The following is a 22419-nucleotide window of genomic DNA, read 5'->3' as shown; positions in this document are numbered from 1 at the left end:
TCTAAATGTGTGCGGGAAGCTTCTCTGGACTAATTAAGGCTACATCTAAATTTACACCAGATTAATTCACGCTTGTGCCATCCCAAAAATACCCAGGCAAAATCTAGGAAACAAGGACAGTGACTTTGATAACATGTTTGTTATCAAACCTGTTGGTTTCAAACACACGAGCACCTTTGGGTGAAAGGTTTCTGTATTAGTCCTGTTAGGAAACCTCCAGATTCCAAAGCGTCTGATCCTCTTACATCACCACCAAACACCCAGTTTTATCTCTGACCCCATACAAACAAATTCAATCACATCAAACACACACACAGAGCACACACACACAATAAACACAATGTCCCTGCCAGATCACTTAATCATGTCTCTCCAGAATATCCCGAGAATTGAATGTGTTTTTTTGTCGTTTGTCTGAGGGCGAGGTGCAAGCAAAACAGGTTACATCACATCGTAGAGAGGATAGCTCATACCCCCAACACACACCCACATACACAGATACACAGACAGAGCCCTGTAGGTCTGAGGATGCTCCACTCACAGATGGTGAGAGGACGGCAAAGCAAAGGCAGATGGTCCTCCTCTCCTCTCCTCTCCTCTCCTCTCCTCTCCTCAGTGACCATAATACAAATGCTGGCAAAACAGGTCAAAGATTCAAGATCTGCAGCCATGCCGATAATTTGGATTCTTCCTTTAATGCAAAGACATTTCTTCTGACTCACTTTTTGAAAACAAAACTACTACAAAGCACCATTCAGCAATATTTAACAATGATTTGAAAATTGACAAATGCACGATGGAAAACTTGTTGCTGCTGTAACATATGTAGCTGCTGGCCTCCTCTCAGATCCATGACACAATCATCCAACTATACATCACCCTCTGATGAGAAAACAAAGCTAATACGAGGCCAGTGGTGGTGGCACTATTGTGCATTACGTAACAGTACTGTCCCGTCCCACTAACACTCTACCCTCAGAGTAAATCATTCAAACAGCAGAATGAGATCCCATCTGCCCTGTGTGCAGGACGTAATTGTCATGCAGGAGTGTGTGTACATGTTTCTTCGTACGCTAACCTTGCCTTACCTTTGAGCAGCCGTGCGTGGACGTGGTCGGTGCTGACGCAGGAAGAGAGAAACATCCTGGAACAGAAGGCAGTGAGATGAGACAGCCAGCTCACTCTGAGTTAATGGGTATGAGGAGGAGGATTTCTCAAATAAAAAAATTCAGGCGAGGACAAGAGAGGTTTAGAAATGAAGCAATCATACATGAATGTCTTACCTATATAGTACTTATAACCACAAAAGGATGCCATTATGTAAACACTGCCCCTGTGTACCGGAGACACAGTCCCCAGTGGAGAAACACTCTCTCTGTGTAGGCCTCTTTCACAATGCTGTGAAATACCTAAGTTGCGCTGTGTCTGACGCGATCAGGGTGTGTGCGTGGATAACACAGTTCCTGTAAGGGTCAAACAGCCACTGAAATTAACATGAGTGCAAGAACTCCTGATCCGTTCTGCACCTTGGCTTCAGGTCCAGTGCAAAAACACTGTTAGGTAACAGCAGACACTGTGTGGAAAACAGCAGCAGCAACAGAGATTGGAATTAATCATTCTGTGTTACAGAGAGCAGAGCAGGCCATATCGCTTCTGTAAGTGGTGTTACGTAATGGTTTCTCACTGTACTCACTCGGGGTAATCAGTGATTAATTAATTAATGGTGTTAATCAACTGAGGCCAACATCGCCCATACAGGCTTCCCTCTGAGTTTCACTTACAGTAGATTCCCATGGCAGCAAGCCCACCCGAACACACAGGTTTATGCTGCAGGCATCGCAGAACATGAATTAATCTGTAGAAGTGATAATAAGTGCACAGTCAGAGGAGAAGCAAACTATAACACAAAACCCACAGCTTTGCCCTCATTTCCTCTTACGTCCATTCAGATGTTTTGATAACACGCAGCTGGTCCAGACCCCGCAGCAGTCTGGTTTAAATATCAAGTGAAGCTGGTCTTGCCAGCAGGACCAGTCTTGCAGGCGGAAAGTGGCAGGCACTGTGTGATGTTGTGAGCATGGAAAAACTGGATTTATGGGGCAGGAAGGAAAAGGGGGAGCCGTGTTCTGCTGTAGATTCAACACTGATTCCTCTCTGGCATTTGTAGAATCAGAACTTCATAAACCCCCCACTGATACTGACCATTACAGCGAGCAATAAAACACAAAGACTCTCCTTCAGAGGATGGACTGCAAGCGCTAAAAGCATGGGCTGATTATGAGACAATAGCCCCTTGTCCACTGCAGAAACTTCGGGGTAATTTTACGGGGCCGAGGCCGTTGGTGCGTGTCTCCACCGTAGGAACCACCCCCGAAGGACAGAGTTCCGGAACTTTTACGGGGGCTAAACAAGTCCCTGCCTCAGAGTAGGTACTCAGAACGGCCCTGAGAAACTCCTGGCTGGGGCTTGGAGATTACTTGGTGCTGATTGGATATACTCGAAGCGGGATGTGACGTCAACAGAAAGCAACAAAATAGCCGGCATTTTTAAAACTCAGCAGACGAGGGTTAGCTCGTTCATATAGCTTCTGCCGCCATGTAAAAAAACTCACTAAATGGCCCGTGAAAAAAAATATTTTTTCCAGCAGATATCTTAGTTACAACATGATTGAGCTAGCAAAGCAGTTTTGTGTTGCTATGTGTGGTATTTATTCAGTTTTGGGAAATCACGATGTCTAGAAAGCATCAGCTGACAGGGACAGCTAACAGCAGCAGCAAAGCTAACATCAGGACGTCATCTGTTAAAAGCCTCCCGTTGTCGGATATGACATGAAACTACTCCAGTTAGCTCAGTCATGTTGTAACTAAGACACAGCGGTTGAGAGTGCCAAGCGAGAGGACGTTCCTGTAGTAGTTCCTGCCCCCCAAATAGTACCAGGAACTTCTTCAGTGGAAACGGGCCTAATGGGCCCCTGGGCACAGATATGCAAAGGGCCCCACCACCTCTCCTACACAGGAGTAAAACACACAGACTTTGTGGTGGTTTTGCATCTTATTGTAGCTGCAGTGCATGTTTTTGTGGTTGTTTTGTGTCTCTTCGTGGTAATTTTGTGTCTCATTTGGTCATATTTTGCTGCTTCATAGTCATTTTGTGTGTCTTTGTAGTTGTTTTGTGTTTCTCTGTGGTAATTTCGTGCCTTATTGGTCATTTTTTGCTGCGTTTGAGTTATTTTGTGTCTCTTTGTGGTTGCTTTGTGTCTCTTTGTAGTGATTTTATGTCTCTGTGGTTGTTTATTGTCTCTTTGTGGTTGTTTTGTGTCTCTTGTGGTAATTTGTGCTTTATTTGGTCATTTTTTGCTACTTCGTAGTAATTTTGTGTCACCTTGTGGTTGCTTTGTACCTCTTTGTAGTTGTTTTATGTCTCTTTGTGGTTGTTTTACCTGTTTTTGTAGTTATTTTGTGTCACTTTGCAGTCCCTTTGCATCTCTTTGTGGTCTTTCAGTGTCTCTTTTTGGTCATTTTGAGTATCTTCCTGATGTTAATTTGGGTGACATTTTGCAGATGGAGGCCCGGGGGCCCTGACACTTGCCCAGTAGGCATGCTAAATAATCCATCCATGCATAAAAGTGTCTTCTTGTACAGGAATATATTGTAGGCTCTGTTTATGAAACAACAGTGCTGTGTGTGCAACAATGTGACCAAAAAAATCTGCCTGAGCTTGAGCATGTATTTTTCATTTCATTCAAATGTGTTTGGAGGCTTTTCCTAATCCACAGAAATGCATAACATTCGCGACCCATTAGGACTGTGTAATCCTTTGATTTAAGCTGACAGATAGAAATCATGAGTCACCAAAACTGGATTTGCAAAGGTCTCACCCAGAAACAGGAATATATCTCAGCACAGGCCACTTAGACTGGATCAAAACATGAAAAAAAGGAATTTAAGAACAACTCTGATAATGAGATTTTTTTGAGAGAAGTGTAAGAAAGTGGCAGTGAAAGACAGAGACAGAGAGGTGGTGGCAGTGAACTCTAATGATGGTGTGTCTGACACACTGACAGGCCAAGCCATACACAGAGCAGTCTCCTCCCCTCTCCTGCCCGGCCTATATTAACTCTCCATGGAGCTCCACCTCACAACCAGAGGCACATGGAGTAGGATAACACATCGCCAAAGCTCTGACAATACAGACACATACCCACACATACACAGGGAGGCACTGGACTGCTCTCTTCACCTGTCTGCCTGTTGAACCAGCAGTGTTGGATATACAGTATAAACTCCTCTGGATGGACTATTAACTTCTGAACCATGTTGCTCCAGACGTCTCATGAGGATGTCAACCTTGGTGAGTGGAATGAAGAATTCATTTTCTATAAGAGACAAGTAGAGATGAAATTGACATGTTGGTAATGTCTAGGATATTTTTGCCTAGAATCTAGGCAATAAAAAGTTAAAAAAAGAAGATTGCGTGAAATGTAAATAACAGGTCTCGTGTTAGAGTGAGCTTGACGATAGTATGGAGCTTGGACACACTCTGTGTATAGGTGAAAGTGTGACAGAGTACGTCATACCACCATCAGACGAACATACGCAAACAGCAACTTCATTCGTCACTCACGGGACGCTCAACAAACAAAACCCCTTGGATTGCAACAGTACAGTATTTGTTTGGTTTTGAACACTGCGGTAATACGGCACTAACGGTAACTCTAAGTGGCAGCAATAGATGCCACTGTCATCCCCACTAAATTACACAGTCAAAGACTTGATGTCAACTATTTGTCCGGTGATGTAACGAGGGGAGGCCTGCAGCAGAGGCTGTACTGACCCATGGTGGAGACACAATGTTAGTAATTGTTTGTGATTGGATTGGAATACAAATAAACAGAAGAGGAAGATTCATTTCTTATCTTAAAAATCTGTCTTCCCCAAAACAATCAAGAGAATTATTGTATGACCCCAACAGGTAGGGTGAGACTCAGCTTTACCTTTCCTGACCTCCGTTCGTCTGAGGCAGAGGGCAAAGACCAACTTATTGATGCAAACAAGTGCCAATACCTTATCTACAGAGCAGGTTTTTAATTATTAATGCAGCTTTGATCAGAAGCCACCCAGTGATTCTTGTAAATGGGGGCCAGAGGTCATGGGAAGGAATCATAGCAGTGATACAGTGCTCTATGATGACAGAAAATGTTAAATAATTTAACATATAGTTTCTGACTTGTGGAGGATGTAAAGGGTCTTCTACGCCACTGAAGTGCCTTAGAGCAAAAACAAGGCACTCTCTTGACCTCTGACCTTCGGGTAAGAAAGGATAAAAATTTGGACTGATAAAGTGCATACAATTTTAGCATGATTATGCTATTATTAAGCTACAATGAAAGACAGACTTTCTTGAGCCTAGTATTTCAAGGCATTTCCTTACCTTATATTATAATTATAAAATAATTAAACAAATAAAATAAACTCAGAGAGCATATCTCAGCAGGCCAAAAAGGGCTCTAAATTACATTTATTCCACCTCCCATTTGTGCTGTCTCTGCAGAATCTACCTAATGATATGAGATATTATGATTATTACATAACTTTATGACAGTGGGATTGATGCATAATCATAAACCTGCATCGTCACAAACCACGAACCCCCTGTCACACAAAAAATAAGAGCAGCCTTGAAAGGTAGATTGCGTCTTTTCTCAACCTTTCCCTCTCCATGTCCGGCTCCTAACCGTCTCATAAGTCTGTCGCATCACGCCCGGTCCGCATGCAGCTCCTGCTCTCCATCGCAGAGCCCATCCCGGCCTGTGTGAGGCATCTGCATTCTCGAGCACATGGGTTCCCACATGGTCTGCCTGCGGATGCTGATGCTGCGGCTGTGATGCTGCTGCCTGCCCGCCCATCCATGCCTCTGTCTCCTCACAGCATCCACACTATGATGGAGCCCCGGCCGCAGTCTGAATGGGGGATCTGTACATAGAACATTTGTGCCTTCCTTTATCTCCTGACTTTATTTTTGCTTGGGATGTGTAAGCCTCGTGGAGATCGGATGTGAGGGCGGACAGCTGAAAAGAGAAAACACGCTGCGCATATCCGTGCCAGATGGACCTTCTAAATCCGCAAGCCGCAGTGAGTGAGCAACTGTCCGAGCGATTTTTCTCACTGACACGATTAATGCAATGGTGCGTGCCATAATCTGTAAACAACCTTAATACCCATCAAAGGCAAAAACAAATCCGGGAAACAACAGCCTATTTTGCAAAAAGAAAAAAACATGCATGGATAAAAAAGACCAGACTATAGCCTGTGCAAAAACTCAGCTGCACCTAGATATTGACTGGCCTGTAATAGGCCCGAATTTTCTGTTGCGTATGACTCAATTTTGGAAGAATGTGAACTGCTAGACTGCAAGTGGACCAAAGAAAGCATAAACACTGAGATATCTGAGTGATGTAAGATAAGCAGCTGTCATAGGAACTGGTCTGCAGCATTTTGTGCAGCCTAATCACCTGTTTCCCCCCTCTCTCCTTGGATGGGCAATGAAAGGATGCAGAATATTTACCCCTATCTCTCATCATATATCTCTCTGTTCATATTTATTTAAAGGAGCTGCACAAATGATTCAAGCGCACAACTTTCTGTCTTTCTTTTCCTACTAGGATTAGCCTATGTCTAAATAGACCTACAGGATATGACAGTTATTTTGCAGCTGTGGTTGAACTTTGTTTTCAAGGTGCTATTGTTACACACACACGATCACGGGATGCTTGTTTACTCAAAGGATTACTGTCCTTTTTTCTGTGTTGTTATCATTTCATCCATAAACCTGTGAATGTTTAGCTGGATTTTGAATCTACCGCTGTCACGTGATCTCAAACTTCAGACACATGTTTTGAATGACTCCCGCTGCTTTCAATGGCTGCTCGAAGCTCCAAGTTTTAATGTAGAAACAACTGGCTCTGTGGTGCTTTGTGTTATTGATAAAATCTACAATATCTGACATATGTAAGAGTGCAACAAAACTGAAAGAGTAGCTTAGTGTCTTTATTATGCGTATTTAATTATGTATTTCACAATTACATTTTTATCTGTTAAAAATACTTAAAAGATGAGACAGGGATTTTTTCTGGGAATAAACTACGACCTTACCATACATGCAATTGTATATTAAAACCACTATAATGTCAATTAATGAGTAATACAGCCGGAAATCAATCAATAATAAAGCAATAAATGCTGGTTGGTTTACTGCATCTAAATCAGCACTGCTAATGAACCCAATACACCTGAAAATAGCCTTTGAATATTACTTATAGCTAACTGATAATTATTTAATAGTAAATTGTGTAAAGTAGTTGTCATAGGCCCAAGAAATCCTTTAACATTACAGCAAAACACTTGATCACCATCATCTTGTGAAGGGCTCTCCCCGTAGTTTAGATATGCCCGATGGCCAAGAAGGCAGCATCGTGACGTCACGCTGCCTTTCATAGCGCTGCCCAGCCTCAATGGCGATTGCAACAGATCCGCAGAGCCCGAGAGCGGAGCGCAGTCAAACCTTCGTCTGGGTTTGATTAAATATAAAACGAGACTAATGCAACGAATACGGACTGTAAGTAATTTCTTATATGTCGATTTCTGTCACTGGAATTTACATGAAATGTCATTTCAGGGTGGATTCGGGGTCGTTTTTAACGGTTTAACGGAGGTCGGCTTTGTGCTGCTTAGCGCGAGGAAAGCTGTTACCACGTAGTCAGAAGCCTCCGCCAACAACGGCTCCTTTGTTCGCGCTATCGGCGGGTTTCTCTTTAACCGTATGCTTTTAGTATTTACGTAACGGGCAGTGTGTTGAGATTATTGGTTTCCTTTATAGCATGGTGTATGTGTGTGTTATTCAGTGGACATGTTAGGTGATATATTAAAACCAAGTAGACAGAGGTCTGTCAGTAGCTTGTCAGCTTGCCGATATGCTTCCATTCGTGGCTTTCTTCCGCCAGCCAGTCACAGACCCAGTGAAGGCCAAAAATAGGCGGTGTAAACATGTAAAGCCCGAACAAAAGCTGTTTTTCTTTCATGTGTGGCGTGTAAATATCCTTGTGGGTGTTTATCTTAATTTACGTCAAGCCTCTGTGTTGTGTCTGAATTTTATCGATACCCAGAAACCGGACTAGCAAGCGCCTAAACCGGGCGGGGGAGGGTTAGTTTCCATTAATGATACCACGTTTGAACTGAAGCCGGTGAAAGCACAGTGAATGGGGATTTCTTGTTTGTCTGCTGCTTTTGTGAAATCCTCAAAATGTTTTAAACATTGTAAGGGTGAGGTTTGACTACATTTCTGTGCAACATTTATGGAAATGTATTGCGAAACGGCAAACTTTAAACTGCTTTCTCTTATGGCACTATTTACATTTTTCTTTGCTCTTTCTGTTTTCTCTTGTCTTTCAGGTTATACCCAAGTAAAATGGAGGATAGTTTTGATTGCGACTGTGGCGAGCTTGAGCCACCTGATCATTGATGTGTAAAATTTCCTTGAAGACTAATAGGCCAGACTCATTTCAGTTTTATAGATCAGGTGACTTGACAGGAAAATAACACAGATAAAAATATAAACAAAAAAAGAGGGAAAAAATCCTAAAGCTGCTCAGGACCAGTCAAACACTGAATGTATCTGCACTGTAAGGATGCAACTACATGCTTTTATAGTTTAATATAGTCTCAGTGCTTTTTAATTGGCCTCAAAGTCCATTCCATTGCAGTCTATAAACACTAAAGATATCCACACATCCAGGATTGGAGGAGAAATTCAACTTTAAAATTTACTCCCCTCGTTCAAGATGGAAAGAAAGATAGACCACATATTAGCACCCTGCATTTGACAGCGACGGCTGGACGGGGGATTCAGTAGTCCTCTGTGCAGGAGTCAGTCAGCTCAGCCGCTGGAGCAGTGGGGGAATTTTCAGATAAATTCCTCTGTCAGTGATAAAGTTGGACTTGAAACAGGCCAGAGACCAAACGTCAGAGATAGCTGGAGCTTGGTGTTAAGGCCAAAAAACGTCGCCATGGCAGAAAAGTTTGAGTCACTCATGAACATCCATGGCTTTGACCTGGGTTCTCGCTACATGGACTTGAAGCCTCTAGGCTACGGAGGAAACGGCCTGGTGTTCTCAGCAGTTGACACAGACTGTGACAAGCGTGTGGCCGTGAAGAAAATTATCTTGACCGATCCCCAGAGTGTGAAGCATGCCCTGCGGGAAATCAAGATTATCAGACGCCTTGACCATGACAACATTGTCAAGGTAAGCAGCAAGGGTCTTCTCAAAGCAGCAGAGAGTATTTATCTGATTTTCTGGGGTTACAAAATAATTTATACACAATTCTGATCCTTCTTTTTATGTCACCAGGTGTTTGAAACTTTGGGCCCCAACGGTCGCAGGCTAACAGAGGACGTGGTGTCCCTGACAGAGGTCAACTCAGTCTACATTGTGCAGGAGTACATGGAGACAGATCTGTGTCAGCTGCTAGAGCGGGGCCTTCTGTCCGAGGGCCACGCTAGGCTCTTCATGTACCAGCTCCTCCGGGGCCTCAAGTACATCCACTCTGCCAATGTGCTGCACCGCGACCTCAAGCCAGCCAACCTATTTGTCAACACAGAGGACCTGGTACTGAAGATCGGGGACTTTGGGCTGGCCCGAATCATGGACCCACACTACTCTCACAAGGTAGGGCCAGTTTCTGAGTACCTGTTTCAGTCTTGTTCGTGGAGAACATAATATTTCTGGGGTTTCATGCTGAGCAGTGTGTTGAAGCACTGCATACACTAGAGCCTCAAGAAGAGCAGACAGGTTTGCACACTTTCTGCTCAACGATGAGTGCTTTGTTGCTCTGACACGCAATGTTTACGTTATTCTTCAGTAATGCGGTGCCCCCCAGGGTGACGCAGTTTCACAGCAGGAAGTAAACAAGACGGGATGTGGTTCCTGTAGGTAACGCCTCCGTTTCCTTGTTAGGAGAAGTGAGGCTGTGGAAAACACAACCATGGGAACTGTTTTTTTTTGTTTTTTTTTTAACTCATTTGCAAGTATATACAGCTAGAAGTGAAGATGGGCTCAGTTCCAAGACTAAATATACGAATGAGTGGGTTCATGATAATGTGGCATAACAAAGATGAAGATAATCCTTATTCCCAGGTGGAAAAAAATCCAGCAAAAATTCATATGCAGCGTGCGCAACACATGAACATTTCAGCCTTGAGCCTTCATCAGCATCGCGGGGTAATGGTGAAGGCTCGAGGCTGCAGCAGGACATGCTGCATTAAACTAGATAAAGATTAATTCATATCAGAGTTTTCCCTTAGTTCCATTTGCATAAGGTCATTACTCCATTTTCACGCCTATGAGTCAAGAAAATTGGGTGTTGTTTTTTGTGTTACAGGACTTTTTCCTTCTTTCTCATCAGATGCCAGCACAATGTAAACCAAGGCATTAAAAGCCAGATGTTAACACACCAAATGTGTAAATGTACACATTATAATGTTCTTTATAACCCTGTTTTTGTTTTGTGAGGCAGTGTAATGGCAGCAATAGAGTTGGTTGCTTTTGTCTTTAGTGTAACAGTATGGATTACTCTGTCTAATTGTAGCCAGGTGGAAGGCCTGTATTGCCCTTGTGTGTTTTCGTCACCTTATAAAGGGATGAGGAAATTCCAGTCAAAGGCCATATGGTGTTGTGATGAGAGAAAATCTAGGTTGGGAAGTCTCTCACCTCCCTCCCTCTCTGTAGCTGCTGGATCTCTTCAGAGCACAGAGGCAGTCAGATGCTCACACGTGTCTCAGATTAGTCATTGAAGGGTCTGAAGTGGGCTCACGTGACGTGATCCCTTCGGCTGGCAAAGCCTCATTCATATCCCTTACACAGCCAGGGTCCTGCCATAGCATACATCCTTCTGAGACAGACTTACACACACGTGTTTATCAGAACTGCTCATTTTCAGCTCACCACCACTACGATGTTTGTGTAGTCTTGTCACATTTTCAGCTATGAGTGACTTCTGTATTTTCATATGAGTCATATCTTAGGTGGAGACAATAGCTTTCTCTGCAATATGAACAGGAAGGCGAGGGCTCGTAGTTGCCGGGAAGAAGTGAGAGTTTCTCACAGTCACTGTAGCCACCCACCCAGCGTGACCGCACTCCTCCCTTACAGCAGGGTTTGCCGTGTGGGCTTTTTTCCCTCAATATAAGCAGTTTTTCCTGATAGGAAACATGCAGGCAAGTGGGTATTGAAAAGCTGCTTGACTGGGGTCAGCTCTCTTGTGTTTGACTATTGTCTGGCATAGTGCTGCAGCAGACTACTGCTGCTGAGTTTTTGTCAAGGATACAAATGCTATAGTCAGACTGACTTTAATAGGCTTTGACCCTGCTCTCCTTTCCAAACAGTGTTGCTGTGTTTTGTCTGTCTCTACTATGATGACAATAGTGGTGTGGCAGGGGGAGGGAGAACACTGATATCTCAACCAGCCACTTGTTTCATGGCACCTATAGTCATCTGATAGTGTGTGTCTAGTGCCTCACACCAAATGAGGCTTGTTTAAAAATGAACCCATCACCCCCACATGACATTAGGGAGCCCAGTGACATGTGGAGGCGTTAAAAAAGCAGTTGCTTTCACTGCTGGCCGGACATTAGGGCAGAGTCACTGAGGGCAAATTTGCTTTCACAACTACCCTTTACCTCCAGTAGACAGGGTGAGGCAGAGCAGCTGGGTGGCTGAGTGCATGTTATTTGAATAACGTTGTTTCTAAATAAAGAAGCGCTCTTTGCCAATGAACCTCAGTTTCTGGCGTTGTTTCAGTAACGTGGTGTATGTATTCATGCATCAGTGGATTAGGCACAAGGCATTTGTCCCACCTTTTCCTCCCACGTTCCTGTTTTTTTGTATTGCTTGGATTAATGAAATATAACTCCTCATGATTCCCTTCAGGCTTTTATTAATCTTGCATGGCTTTGTTATAAGTATGCAGCGTCAAGCTTGCCAAGAATACCTGTGTTTCTGCAATATCTTTCCATTTGTTTTGAGAAAGCAGAACGTTTCTGCCTGTGTGAACCATAATCCCGGCCCTCGTAATGGCACAGGATCAAGAATGGCAAGAATTCACGTGCACTCATCCAACCTCTCCAACCATGATTCCCCTCCTTTTTCCCAGCCAGCTCTTTGTCTTGTTGTGGGAGCCTTGCTCAGGGCTTTACTTGAAGCTGATCTCAAGCTTGTGTGCATTTCCAGTTGTTGCCCGCCCTTTTAACAAAAAAAAAAAAGGGCACAGTGTATATAACACTCACCCATTTAGGTTTAGCATTGGTTGGGCTTAAGCAAGCTGCTTTTGGTTTTAAATGAGGCTATCTGAGGCTGTAAACTACTTCAGGATAGTCTAACACATTTAATGTGTGCCTTAGCTAAGTGATTTCACATCTGCTCAGTGAGACAACATGTTGTTTAGAGGGGAAATCCAGTCTAGTTTTCACATCACATCATCTCACTTTCAGATCATTTGCTTTAAAGGTTAACAAACCTGTTATAAGATTTTAGTCATCTTTTGGAATGAAGACAACAGGTGCTAGACAAAGTTGTGTGGGGCATACAGACAATTCGTCGATGTAGAAAATGGTCTGTTTTACATGTTAGTACAAGTGAAAGTAGTTGCACTAATACAAGCTTGGAAAACTCTTGTGGCTGCTTGTGGCTCAGCATAAAATTCAGGAATTTGTGATGTTGAAGAGATAATAACAGGGGAATTTTCAGGAATGTTATATGAAAGAAGAGGGGGGTGGAGGGTTCACAGAGGTCCTTTCTTCCACACAAGCATCCAGCACAACACTAGTTTGACCCACTTATTCAGCCAGCAACAGAGCTGTCTGGCACCAGACTGCACAGGATCCAACAAGAGTCGACTTAGGGCTTAATGAATTTCAGAGTTGTGGTTTCTCCTGTTTCCACAATCTAAAAAAATATCCTGCAGACAGTGTCTTGCATTTAACCACAGTTTTATCATGGAACCAAAAGTAGCAAGAATAATGATGATCAGCCATTGGACATATGGACCACATTAATGGATAAACAATTTATTCCAATGTGTTGTGAGACTGCAGTGAGGCTCCTCTCACCCTGCTATTTATAGTGATTTGTCTGTGGAATGATTCTCGTGTGGGTGGGTTGGTGCGCTAAGACGAAAATACATTCAGCGCCAGCAAGGAAATCTATCGTTCTCAGTCACCAGCTTCTGTGAAGCAGCACAGCTCTATTTTGCAAATGGAGGCTGGGCTGGGGATGATCTCACGGACTCTTCTCCAGCCACCTTTACCGACATCTGGTCAGATCTGTTGAAGGTTGCTATGACTAACTACAGCCAGACGCACTGAATGAGACTTTTATGAGTCACTAAATGTCAGCCCTGTCTGATCCAGATCAAGCGGTTAAGTAATGCACCAACAGTTGCCAGAGGTATTGAGATACTTTAATTCTGTCGTTCCTGTCTTTGTGGCAGGTGGTTGACTTAGAGATCAGTAAGAGTAAGAGGTGAGCTGCAGTGTTTACCTAATGCACTTTTATGCCCTCAGCTGGTAGCAAACTCTTATCCGCTCCCTTTAGTTCAGAGTCCATCGTACTCTGAATTGTCCTTACGCAATGACCCGACACTCTTTAAAGTCAACCTAATCTAAATCTGTCGCAATGCTCTAAGATGGTTGCATGTATTTCTCCACTGTAACCACATTCACATAGGTCAGACAATTTACTGGCTTTTTCTCACAGTGGCTGCCGCACAGCCTTGCAAGTTTCAGTCAGTAGGCGTGACCTGGTGCCTTGTAATTCCCCTTGACCTCCTCACAAGCTTCTTGGTGAAAGCCACTGCTAGACTCAGACAAATAGATTAGCCGGTTATCTGAAGGAGGTAGTCACATCTACTGTCTACATTGCATGTCATTCATAGGCTCATCAAACAAGGACGTGCATGGTAGTGATACACTCCAGGATAGTGTGACATAGAGCATCTGCGGCCAACTTAGGACAGAAACACGAGACTGGATCAGTGAGCTGACCATTTTGGTCTCACCACGAGCTACCACTGCATGTGGGGGAGAGAGAGGGCAGCAAGGGTGTTGTTTTACATCCTCCCATCCCCCAATGTCCCCGTGTGTGTGTGTGTGGGGGGGAGGGGGCGCGCGCACACACACACACACACACACACACACACACACACACACACACACACACGCACACACAGGTCAGTCTCCTTTTGTGTTTACTGTCCTCCTGTTCCTGTGAGTAGCCAGGTCCTGTGTGAGAGTGGAGTGCAGATCAGTGTCACTAGTGTGTCACTGGTGAGTAGAGAGTGTGGCAACGGGGGATTATCCTGCGCTCTCAGACTGCTGACAGGGCCTGCACGTGTCTGATCTCCCCCTTTTCTCTCTGGGGTCTTTGTCTCCATGCTGTGTTGCGTACGTGACTGGCACAGAGCGGGTCCGTCAAGGAGGCGGCACAGGGGGTTATCAAGTTTAGCATGGCCCAGCAGGCATGGTGTGTTCGGGGACTGGTGTTAACAGCGGTGTTGTGTGGCAAATGTGGAGGCTCATAAAATCATGTTCATCATATTTATCTGTCACTGAGGGAAACTTATTTTTCAAAATCAGCCTCTTAAACTGTAAATGAGCCCAGCATGAGGGCCCAGCAGTTCATAAACAAGGATAGTTTCTGGAAAATCTGGTTGTGAGGCTTGTTAATGAACCTTTTTTTTTTTTTTTTTTTACATTTTCCCCCAAGAGTCCCACTAAATATGCCTTGTCCTCTCCTATCACAGGGCCATCTCTCTGAAGGTCTGGTCACCAAGTGGTACAGGTCTCCTCGCCTGCTGCTCTCTCCCAACAACTACACCAAAGCCATCGACATGTGGGCCGCTGGCTGCATTTTTGCGGAGATGCTCACAGGGAAAACGCTCTTTGCAGGTAAATGTTGACTCAGTCTCTCCTGTCTGACTCACTGTAACACCTCATATACAAACACACTGGCAGGCAGTCTTTAAAGCAGGTTGGGTGACTCTGGTGAGGTAAATATGGAGCATTGGGCTGATGAGGCGTATGTTCATCCTGCTAGTCGGTGTCTTTGTTTAGAGCAGACTAAGGATAGGCCCTGGGTCGGTCTGCTTGTACGATCCTTATTGCTCTCCTTTGCAACTCCAGGTGGAGATGGGAGAGCCTGACTGCTGTTATTTTTTGAAAGTGCCCCGAGCTGAACAAATAACATCTCTGTTCTCATGATCTGCTGCGCTCGGCCTCACTCAAAATAAACTCACACAGTCATGCCGATGTTGAAAGTTGTATAACTCTTCAAGGAAAGCACCTGATGTGTGTCTGCCTGGTGATTTTAGGAGCCCATGAACTGGAGCAGATGCAGCTGATCTTGGAGTCCATTCCTGTACTGCGAGAGGAAGACCGTCAGGAGCTTCACAGCGTCATCCCCGTCTTCATCCGCAACGACATGTCCATGCCTCATACACCGCTGGCCAAGCTGCTGCCTGACGTTAGTCCCCAGGGTGAGTACCACTTACTTTTTCATTCAGAGGCATGCTCATGAACACAGACCAGAGGTAGGGGTCAGGGTCTTACCTCTCATAAATCACAATCTCAATGTCCTCCTTCTCTGCAGCCCTGGATTTTCTGGAGAAGATCCTGACCTTCAACCCCATGGATCGTCTCACTGCAGAGGAGGCCCTGGCCCACCCCTATATGGCTGACTACTCCTTCCCCCTTGACGAGCCTGTCTCTCTGCACCCTTTCCACATTGAGGATGAAGTAGATGATATCCTGCTCATGGACCAGAGCCACAGCCACACCTGGGACAGGTATCCTTGTTTACTTATTCCTCTCAAACACCTGCTTACTGTGTCCAGGCTTAGATATGCAAATGTATATATTTGTCTTGTGTGACCTTAGATACAGTGGAGAGTAGTTTGCTTTCCTCTCTGCTAGCTAAGCAGCAGTAATAAAAATAAACGGGTCACCTGACCAGAAAATGAACTAATTCTGAACTTAGGTTTTTCTGAATTAGTTTAGTGGTTTGTTTGCAGAGTTGGTTCCTGTACTGGAGTCTTTTTGAGTCGTTCTGTGTATCTGTTTTTGTGTACTGAAGTCTCTCTCTTACAATCTCCATCAGGTATCATGAGAGCCAGCTGTCCGAGGTTGACTGGCACTTGCACAGCACCCATGACCCAGACGAAGTTCAGGTTGACCCAAGGGCTCTCTCTGATGTAACAGACGAGGAGGAGGTTCAGGTGTGTTTTGAATTTTGAAATAAACATCCACATACTCCAAAACAACAGTTGGCTTCTTCTTGTTTACTTCTGTTCACCTCAAAGATAATTTTAAGGCTTATTGTAGAGTTTTGTCTCGGTCCTGACTGACTTGAATTCATTTTTTGATGATAACAAAGGCTGAATGGTGACTGTTGTCCATTTCCAGGTGGATCCTCGTAAATATGCTGATGTAGATCGGGAGAAGTTTCTGGATGAGCCGTCCTTCGACTACTCAACTCTGTTCCAGCCAGAGGGATCCTGGCAGGACGATGACCACCACGAGAACAAATACTGTGACTTGCAGTGTAGCCACACCTGTAACTACAAGGCCGTGTCGCCCTCCTACCTGGACAACCTCATCTGGAGGGACAGTGAAGTCAACCACTACTACGAACCCAAGCTCATCATCGACCTCTCCAATTGGAAGGAGCAGCAGAGCAAGGAGAAGGCGGACCGCAAGGCCAAGAGCAAATGTGAGAAGAATGGGCTGGTGAAGGCTCAGATCGCGCTGCAGGAGATCGAGAAGACCCAGAGTCCAGTGGAGAAGGACAGCGAGCAGGAGAAACACCAGACAGAGAAGCCTCAAAGCCAGCCGAGCCAAGGCTTTGACTTCGACTCCTTCATCGCCAGCACCATTAAACTGAGCCTGCAGCCGGAGCCTTGTCAGGAGGTGGCCCTGCTCAACGAGGTGGGCCTCCTGAACGAGCTCAACTCTTCCGTTTCCCAGCTAGAGGCTCCCCGCTCAGGCTCCATGTCCAAGTCCATAAGTCAGGAGAAGGAGGAGAAGTGCCTGGTAAACCTCGCCCAGTTAGGCGGAGGAGGGCTGGGAGTCGTCGGGGACGGTATCTGGCCCGCTCACCCCTGGGAGAGCTTCAGCTCTGGGGATAGAGTCGGGGAGAACGGCTGTCTGATAGATGATGTGTGCTGGGACATTCGCAAAGAGGACCAGCTCCAGAAGGAGAGCACTTACACCAGCTACCTGGACCGCCTGTTCAGCCGGAAGGAAGAGGGCGCCGGAGAGACTGTGGCCGGCCTGGAGACGGAGCCCTCGGAAGTGAGAGAGTTGGACGAGAGCTTCCTCAGCAGGAGTGCAGAGATCGTGCTTAACGTGCAGCTGGACTCTCTGGCCCTGCCTTGCTTTGACAGCACCGATGACTTGCCTCTGAAATCCATCCAGGCGTCCCTCACCCCCTGCGCTGTCAAATGCTCCCCACAGATTGCCCACAAAACATACAGCAGCATCTTCAAGCATCTTAATTAAAGATATATGTATATCCTCCCTCACAGTGCAAAATCTAGGCAGTTTTGTTTTTATGTTGTTGGGTTTTTTAAAAAAAATAATATGGTATATTATTGAACTTGAATCATTTCATACCTTTTTTATTATGGTTACTTTTATTTTATTTTTTTGTTAGTTTTTTTTAAGAGTTGAACGGGATGATTTATTATATTTAAAGAGTTTTGGTCATCACTCTGAGCCTTGATCACCAGGCCTTCATGGGTTAATGTCTACGCCCTCATTGCGAAACTGGCATGTCACTCACACACTTAAGTACTGTATACAATCGGAACGCAGGAGAGAAGTAGCTAGAAGACAGAAGGATGGTAAGAGAGGTGTATGGATTTAGGAGGGAGGGTTTGGCTGGTCGGGTGTGATGTAAGGAAGGACGGCAGACGCTGATGTTGCTGTAGGCATTTAAAGTGCTTTCAAACAGCCTTTCCTTTGACAGGATTCAAACATAACAAAAGATGGGATGCCCTTTTTTTTTCCCTTTTACGACTTTGACATTTTCCCCCTGAAGAAAGCTTCCTTAATAACCCTTTTCATACTGTAAATCTGACACATGATGCCAGCAGCAACCATTATCGTAGGCGTTAATGTAAATGTGTTATCTACCTCAAGGTAACAGCCGCGAGAGACACTCGAAGCCGCACTAGTGCTTTACACACATGACCATCCTCATACCATTAAATGAAGTGGTCGCGTAGATGAAATCTGTCTCACTTTAGCATTTAACATAGTGAGGTGTTTCAGTAATCATTATTTATTTCTAGCAGATGTGCGATATTTATTTTATCAAAAATGTGTTATTTCAATGTGATTATTGAAGATTGAGGAGTTGGACAGACTTCCATTTTCATTTCGGCACTATATGGGCGTGTAAGTGTTCTTTTGTTTTATGGTAGGATGCAAATTCATCTGTTATGTTTCTAAAAAGAAGTTGAGGCTTTCCATTTTTCCACCAATATTGTCCGAAAAGGATGTCATCGTTTTTTGTTCATTTTGTTTTTATTTTTTATTTATAGGTGCGTTCTGTCTTTAATGGAAAAACTGCTTTGTGGTTTAAAGAAGCGCCTAAAAGTCTTAATTTTTTATCTAAATGTAATGTTTAAACAAAAAACAAAAAAAAACCCGCGTGCATGGAGGCAAGAGAAAGGTACATTTAAAGTAAAGTTAATGGTGAGTATAATGTACGTCAGTTTTAATTGTACGTTTTTTGTTAAATTTCTATGTACTTTTTCCAGGCAAGCATGATGAATTAGGTTAAGGTGTAGCATGTAGAACACTTATGGACTTTTTTTTGTAATCATTGGTTCCCCTGTTCTACAAAATATCTCGAAATAAAATTACTGGCAAAGAGTTTAAGCTTGTGTCTCTCCTTTCTTATTCGTCAGGGACGTCTCTGACCTCATACACTCAGTTAAGCGGTGTTTTGTAACTTAACTTTAACACAGCATGTCCACAGTAGCCTTCTTGGCATAGAGGAAGTGCTGACTATGGTGCCGCCACCTCTAGACTCCAATTTTAATGTCCAAGTAAGCATACTAAATTACACTGAGAGCGCCGGGGACACGAGCTTTGAATCACCAGCTAAATGTAGCTCTGGCTCAGACCACCATATTTCAGAGCTGTCGTCTTGGTACACAGATTTCCCACCTGCTTGTAGGTGTGAGACGCTGCAGAGACATGAGCAGGATTACATAACAAACGTGTACATTTTGATATTTTTGCTGTTTGCTATGTTATACAATAGTGATGTATTTGTCCAAAAAAAGGTGTGGAAACAGTCCCATCACACGCACACTTGTGTATTTCTGAACTTCTCTACACTTAAATTGCATGAGAGAGAACTCAACAAGTGTGAGGAAATAATTCCTGCAGGTTATGGTGACATTGTCAAAGTCACTTTTAGGATCATGGGGAGTCATCAGTCAGCACAAGAATTACTTTTTTGGGGCATTAAAGCATATAGCCTCAGGTTTCCCTGTATTATATGATCTTCAAATATTGAGATAACATGACATTTTGGAACTGAGGCGCATTGTTTTTTTCAAAATGAGCACAAAAAGGGGGAAAGCAGACTTTTTTGGCTTACACGTAAAAGTGGTAATTCCAAGCTGTTAACCTTTTCAACTATAATTAAAACAGGCTGCATTCAAGTTAAAGTATTCATGAGCAAAACATACTTGAGGATAGTCAGTTTATTATGAATTATTATGACTGATGCATCAACATGTAAGCAGCGTTAATGTAGCGGGTCGAGGTGGGGACAAACTTAACCACACTGGTGGGGAGTGTATAGTGGAAACAGATAAGTACTGCAAAGTAGGGAAATTATCAAATTGGATTTTAGTCATTTCCAGGTCTTGATAAGTCTATCTCAGCTGACATTGGGTGAGAGACAGGGTATGCCCTGGACAGGTCGCCAGACTATCACAGGGCTGACACACAGAGACAAGACAACCATTCACACTCACATTCACACCTACGGGCAATTTAGAGTCACCAATTAACCTGCATGTCTTTGGACTGTGGGAGGAAGCTGGAGCACCCAGAGAAAACCCACGCTGACACGGGGAGAACACGCAGACTCCACACAGAGGGGCTCCCCCACCTAAGGTTCGAACCAGGAACCCTCTTGCTGTGAGGTGACAATACTAACCATATTATTTAATATATTAAGGGAACATAATATAAGTAGCACCGTTTACTTCTTCTTTGGGCAGAGATGTTTGACAGTGGAATATTGTCCAACTTTCTGTGCAGCCACAAAGTTTTCAGAATCTACCATGAAATCTGGAGATCTGAGTCTGGAAAAGTATAGAATTATAACATGGAAAATGTGTAGGAACCCTGCATTATTGATGGTGCTGCTCTTGCAATGGCAACTGGATAGCTTCCTGTTTTCTTCAGAGCCTAGCAACTACCAACAACACAAGACACACTGCATTTTGTTTTCCACAGTTACTCCAGTTGCTCTAACGTCTGCCATGTCCATTACTGGGGACAGTAAATGCAAAGAACTCACACTGACAGTCTTTAGTAAGTGGGGATAGCCACTGATAGCTACCAGGAAGAATGAAAGCGCTAATCTCTTCCTGTTATGGTCGCACAGTGGTTGACGTGCTTCCTTTGAGCCTTGAATTGAGCCTTCAGAAATGCATAGTTAAAGGAAGACTTATAGGGAAGCAATCTGAATGCAGAGGGTGTCTATTTGCCCTTTAAACTACTACAGTGCATGTAAACTGATTATATTCTGTCTGTAAAATCTTAGTAAGCATAAAACAAAAATACTCAAGTACAAGTGTCTGAAAATGCTGTGTTACTTACTTGCCACTGCTGCTGTTTTGCTCATTTAAGAATGCTGCTAACCTCTGGGGGTGACCTGCAGTGAATAACAGTCAAATGTTAGGACAGATCTTCACATGATGTTTTTGGTGTCGAGGTGAACTGTTTCTGTACCAAAACATGATCAGGACTAGTTCACGTGAGCCGATCAGGTTGGAAACTGGTTCATAATGTAAATAATTCTCTGAACAGACAGAGACAGCTCTAATCTTACAGGGAGAAAAAACTGTGGTACAAAGGTTGAAATGGGTTGTCTCACTATAATCAGCCACAGCTGGGCTTTGGGTTGTTTCACCGCTGCTACTTCCTGCTGGGAAAAATTAGGCCAGCTCTGTGTTGTTTTTCTGCTCTCTTGGTAACAATACAATCCTGAGCCGCTGTGATTAAACCCTGCTGGAATACTCAGATGAAAGCTCAGGTACCTGATAAGAGAAGCGCCTATGAAGACTAAATGTAGGTCAAAATCAAAATGTCACATGCTATTTTTTTTACTGTTTCCACTCCCAACGCCTCACATGTCCTCTGTAAACACGTTTCATATCTTTCCCACAAGCTCCCTCCTTCCCTCAGTCTGTGTGCTCTGTCTTTTACAGAAAGATGTGATGTTTCTGATTTAATTGTCAGCATCTCCGCTCAGATGTCAACACTCGCTTCAACATCACACAGCCATCCTCATTACCGCCATCATGAAACAAGCTCTTCCACCCGCCTTCTCTGCTGCAACTTTATCCGCACATTCTCCTGCAACTCACACCTAATTGTGTTGTGTAGCTCTCCTACATACCCCACTTTCGCATGTGCCCTCCTCCCTTCCCCTGACCGACACTCATCCCTCGCCCCATCAGGTCTGCCCCAGGTGCCAGGCCTGTCAGGTGTTGTCAGGTTAAAAATAAAACCTCCGAACTCCAGGATAAGCAGCTCAACTTGCCACCCATCAGCTGACAGAAGCTTAACGCATTGCTTCCTAACTCAAGGTCATGATTGCTATTCTCTTTCCTGGAAGGCCAATTAAAGCTCAGTGTTGGCCATTTCAGCAAAGATCAGGAAGTGATTAAGCTCCTGCAGAATTTCCTCCAGTGGAAAGCACCAAAATAACTTATAGGAGGGGATGGCCTGCTTGGCAGAGGTCTCGCAGTGTGGTTGAATAAACAAAGAGACAAAAGACTCCAACAGTTATCTGCTAAAATGTGGGGCTGCTCATTATGGCACCTCGGTGTCAGAATGTGTGTCCTTATTCAGACCCGGGTTGTGCAGAGCGCCGGATAGCTAAAGTTAGACCACAAAGTGACTTTATAAATAGACATCACCTCTCGGCACTTGCACTTTAAAAGCTTTAGCTACTGCCAAAGTTACAGAGCGTCCTGACCACTGACATCAGATCAGTGTATCACTTTATACGACTTCTTAGCAAACTCGCCGTTTTCCGACAGCTGATTAGGGCCAGTATAG

At 44.2% G+C, this 22419-nt stretch overlaps 1 protein-coding gene across 2 annotated transcripts; it reads left to right on the top strand.

The window, feature by feature from the left end:
- Positions 1-4127: 4127 nt before the first annotated feature.
- On the top strand, positions 4128-18987 carry mapk6 (mitogen-activated protein kinase 6). Of its 2 annotated transcripts, none has more exons than XM_049595149.1 (8): positions 4128-4350; positions 8448-9298; positions 9404-9721; positions 14850-14994; positions 15417-15581; positions 15695-15890; positions 16202-16319; positions 16507-18987. In XM_049595149.1, the coding sequence occupies exons 2-8, from the start codon at positions 9062-9064 to the stop codon at positions 17599-17601; spliced, it is 2274 nt and encodes a 757-aa protein (XP_049451106.1). In that variant the 5' UTR covers positions 4128-4350; positions 8448-9061; the 3' UTR covers positions 17602-18987. The 2 variants fall into 2 exon arrangements, with proteins under 2 accessions (XP_049451106.1, XP_049451100.1); XM_049595143.1 differs by lacking the exon at positions 4128-4350 and adding an exon at positions 7477-7614.
- The last annotated feature ends 3432 nt before the right edge of the window (positions 18988-22419 follow it).

This window comes from Epinephelus fuscoguttatus, linkage group LG2 (genome assembly GCF_011397635.1).
Source record: "Epinephelus fuscoguttatus linkage group LG2, E.fuscoguttatus.final_Chr_v1".
In the NCBI taxonomy this organism is placed as follows: Eukaryota; Metazoa; Chordata; class Actinopteri; order Perciformes; family Serranidae; genus Epinephelus; species Epinephelus fuscoguttatus.
This window is presented reverse-complemented; position numbering and strand designations above follow the sequence as displayed.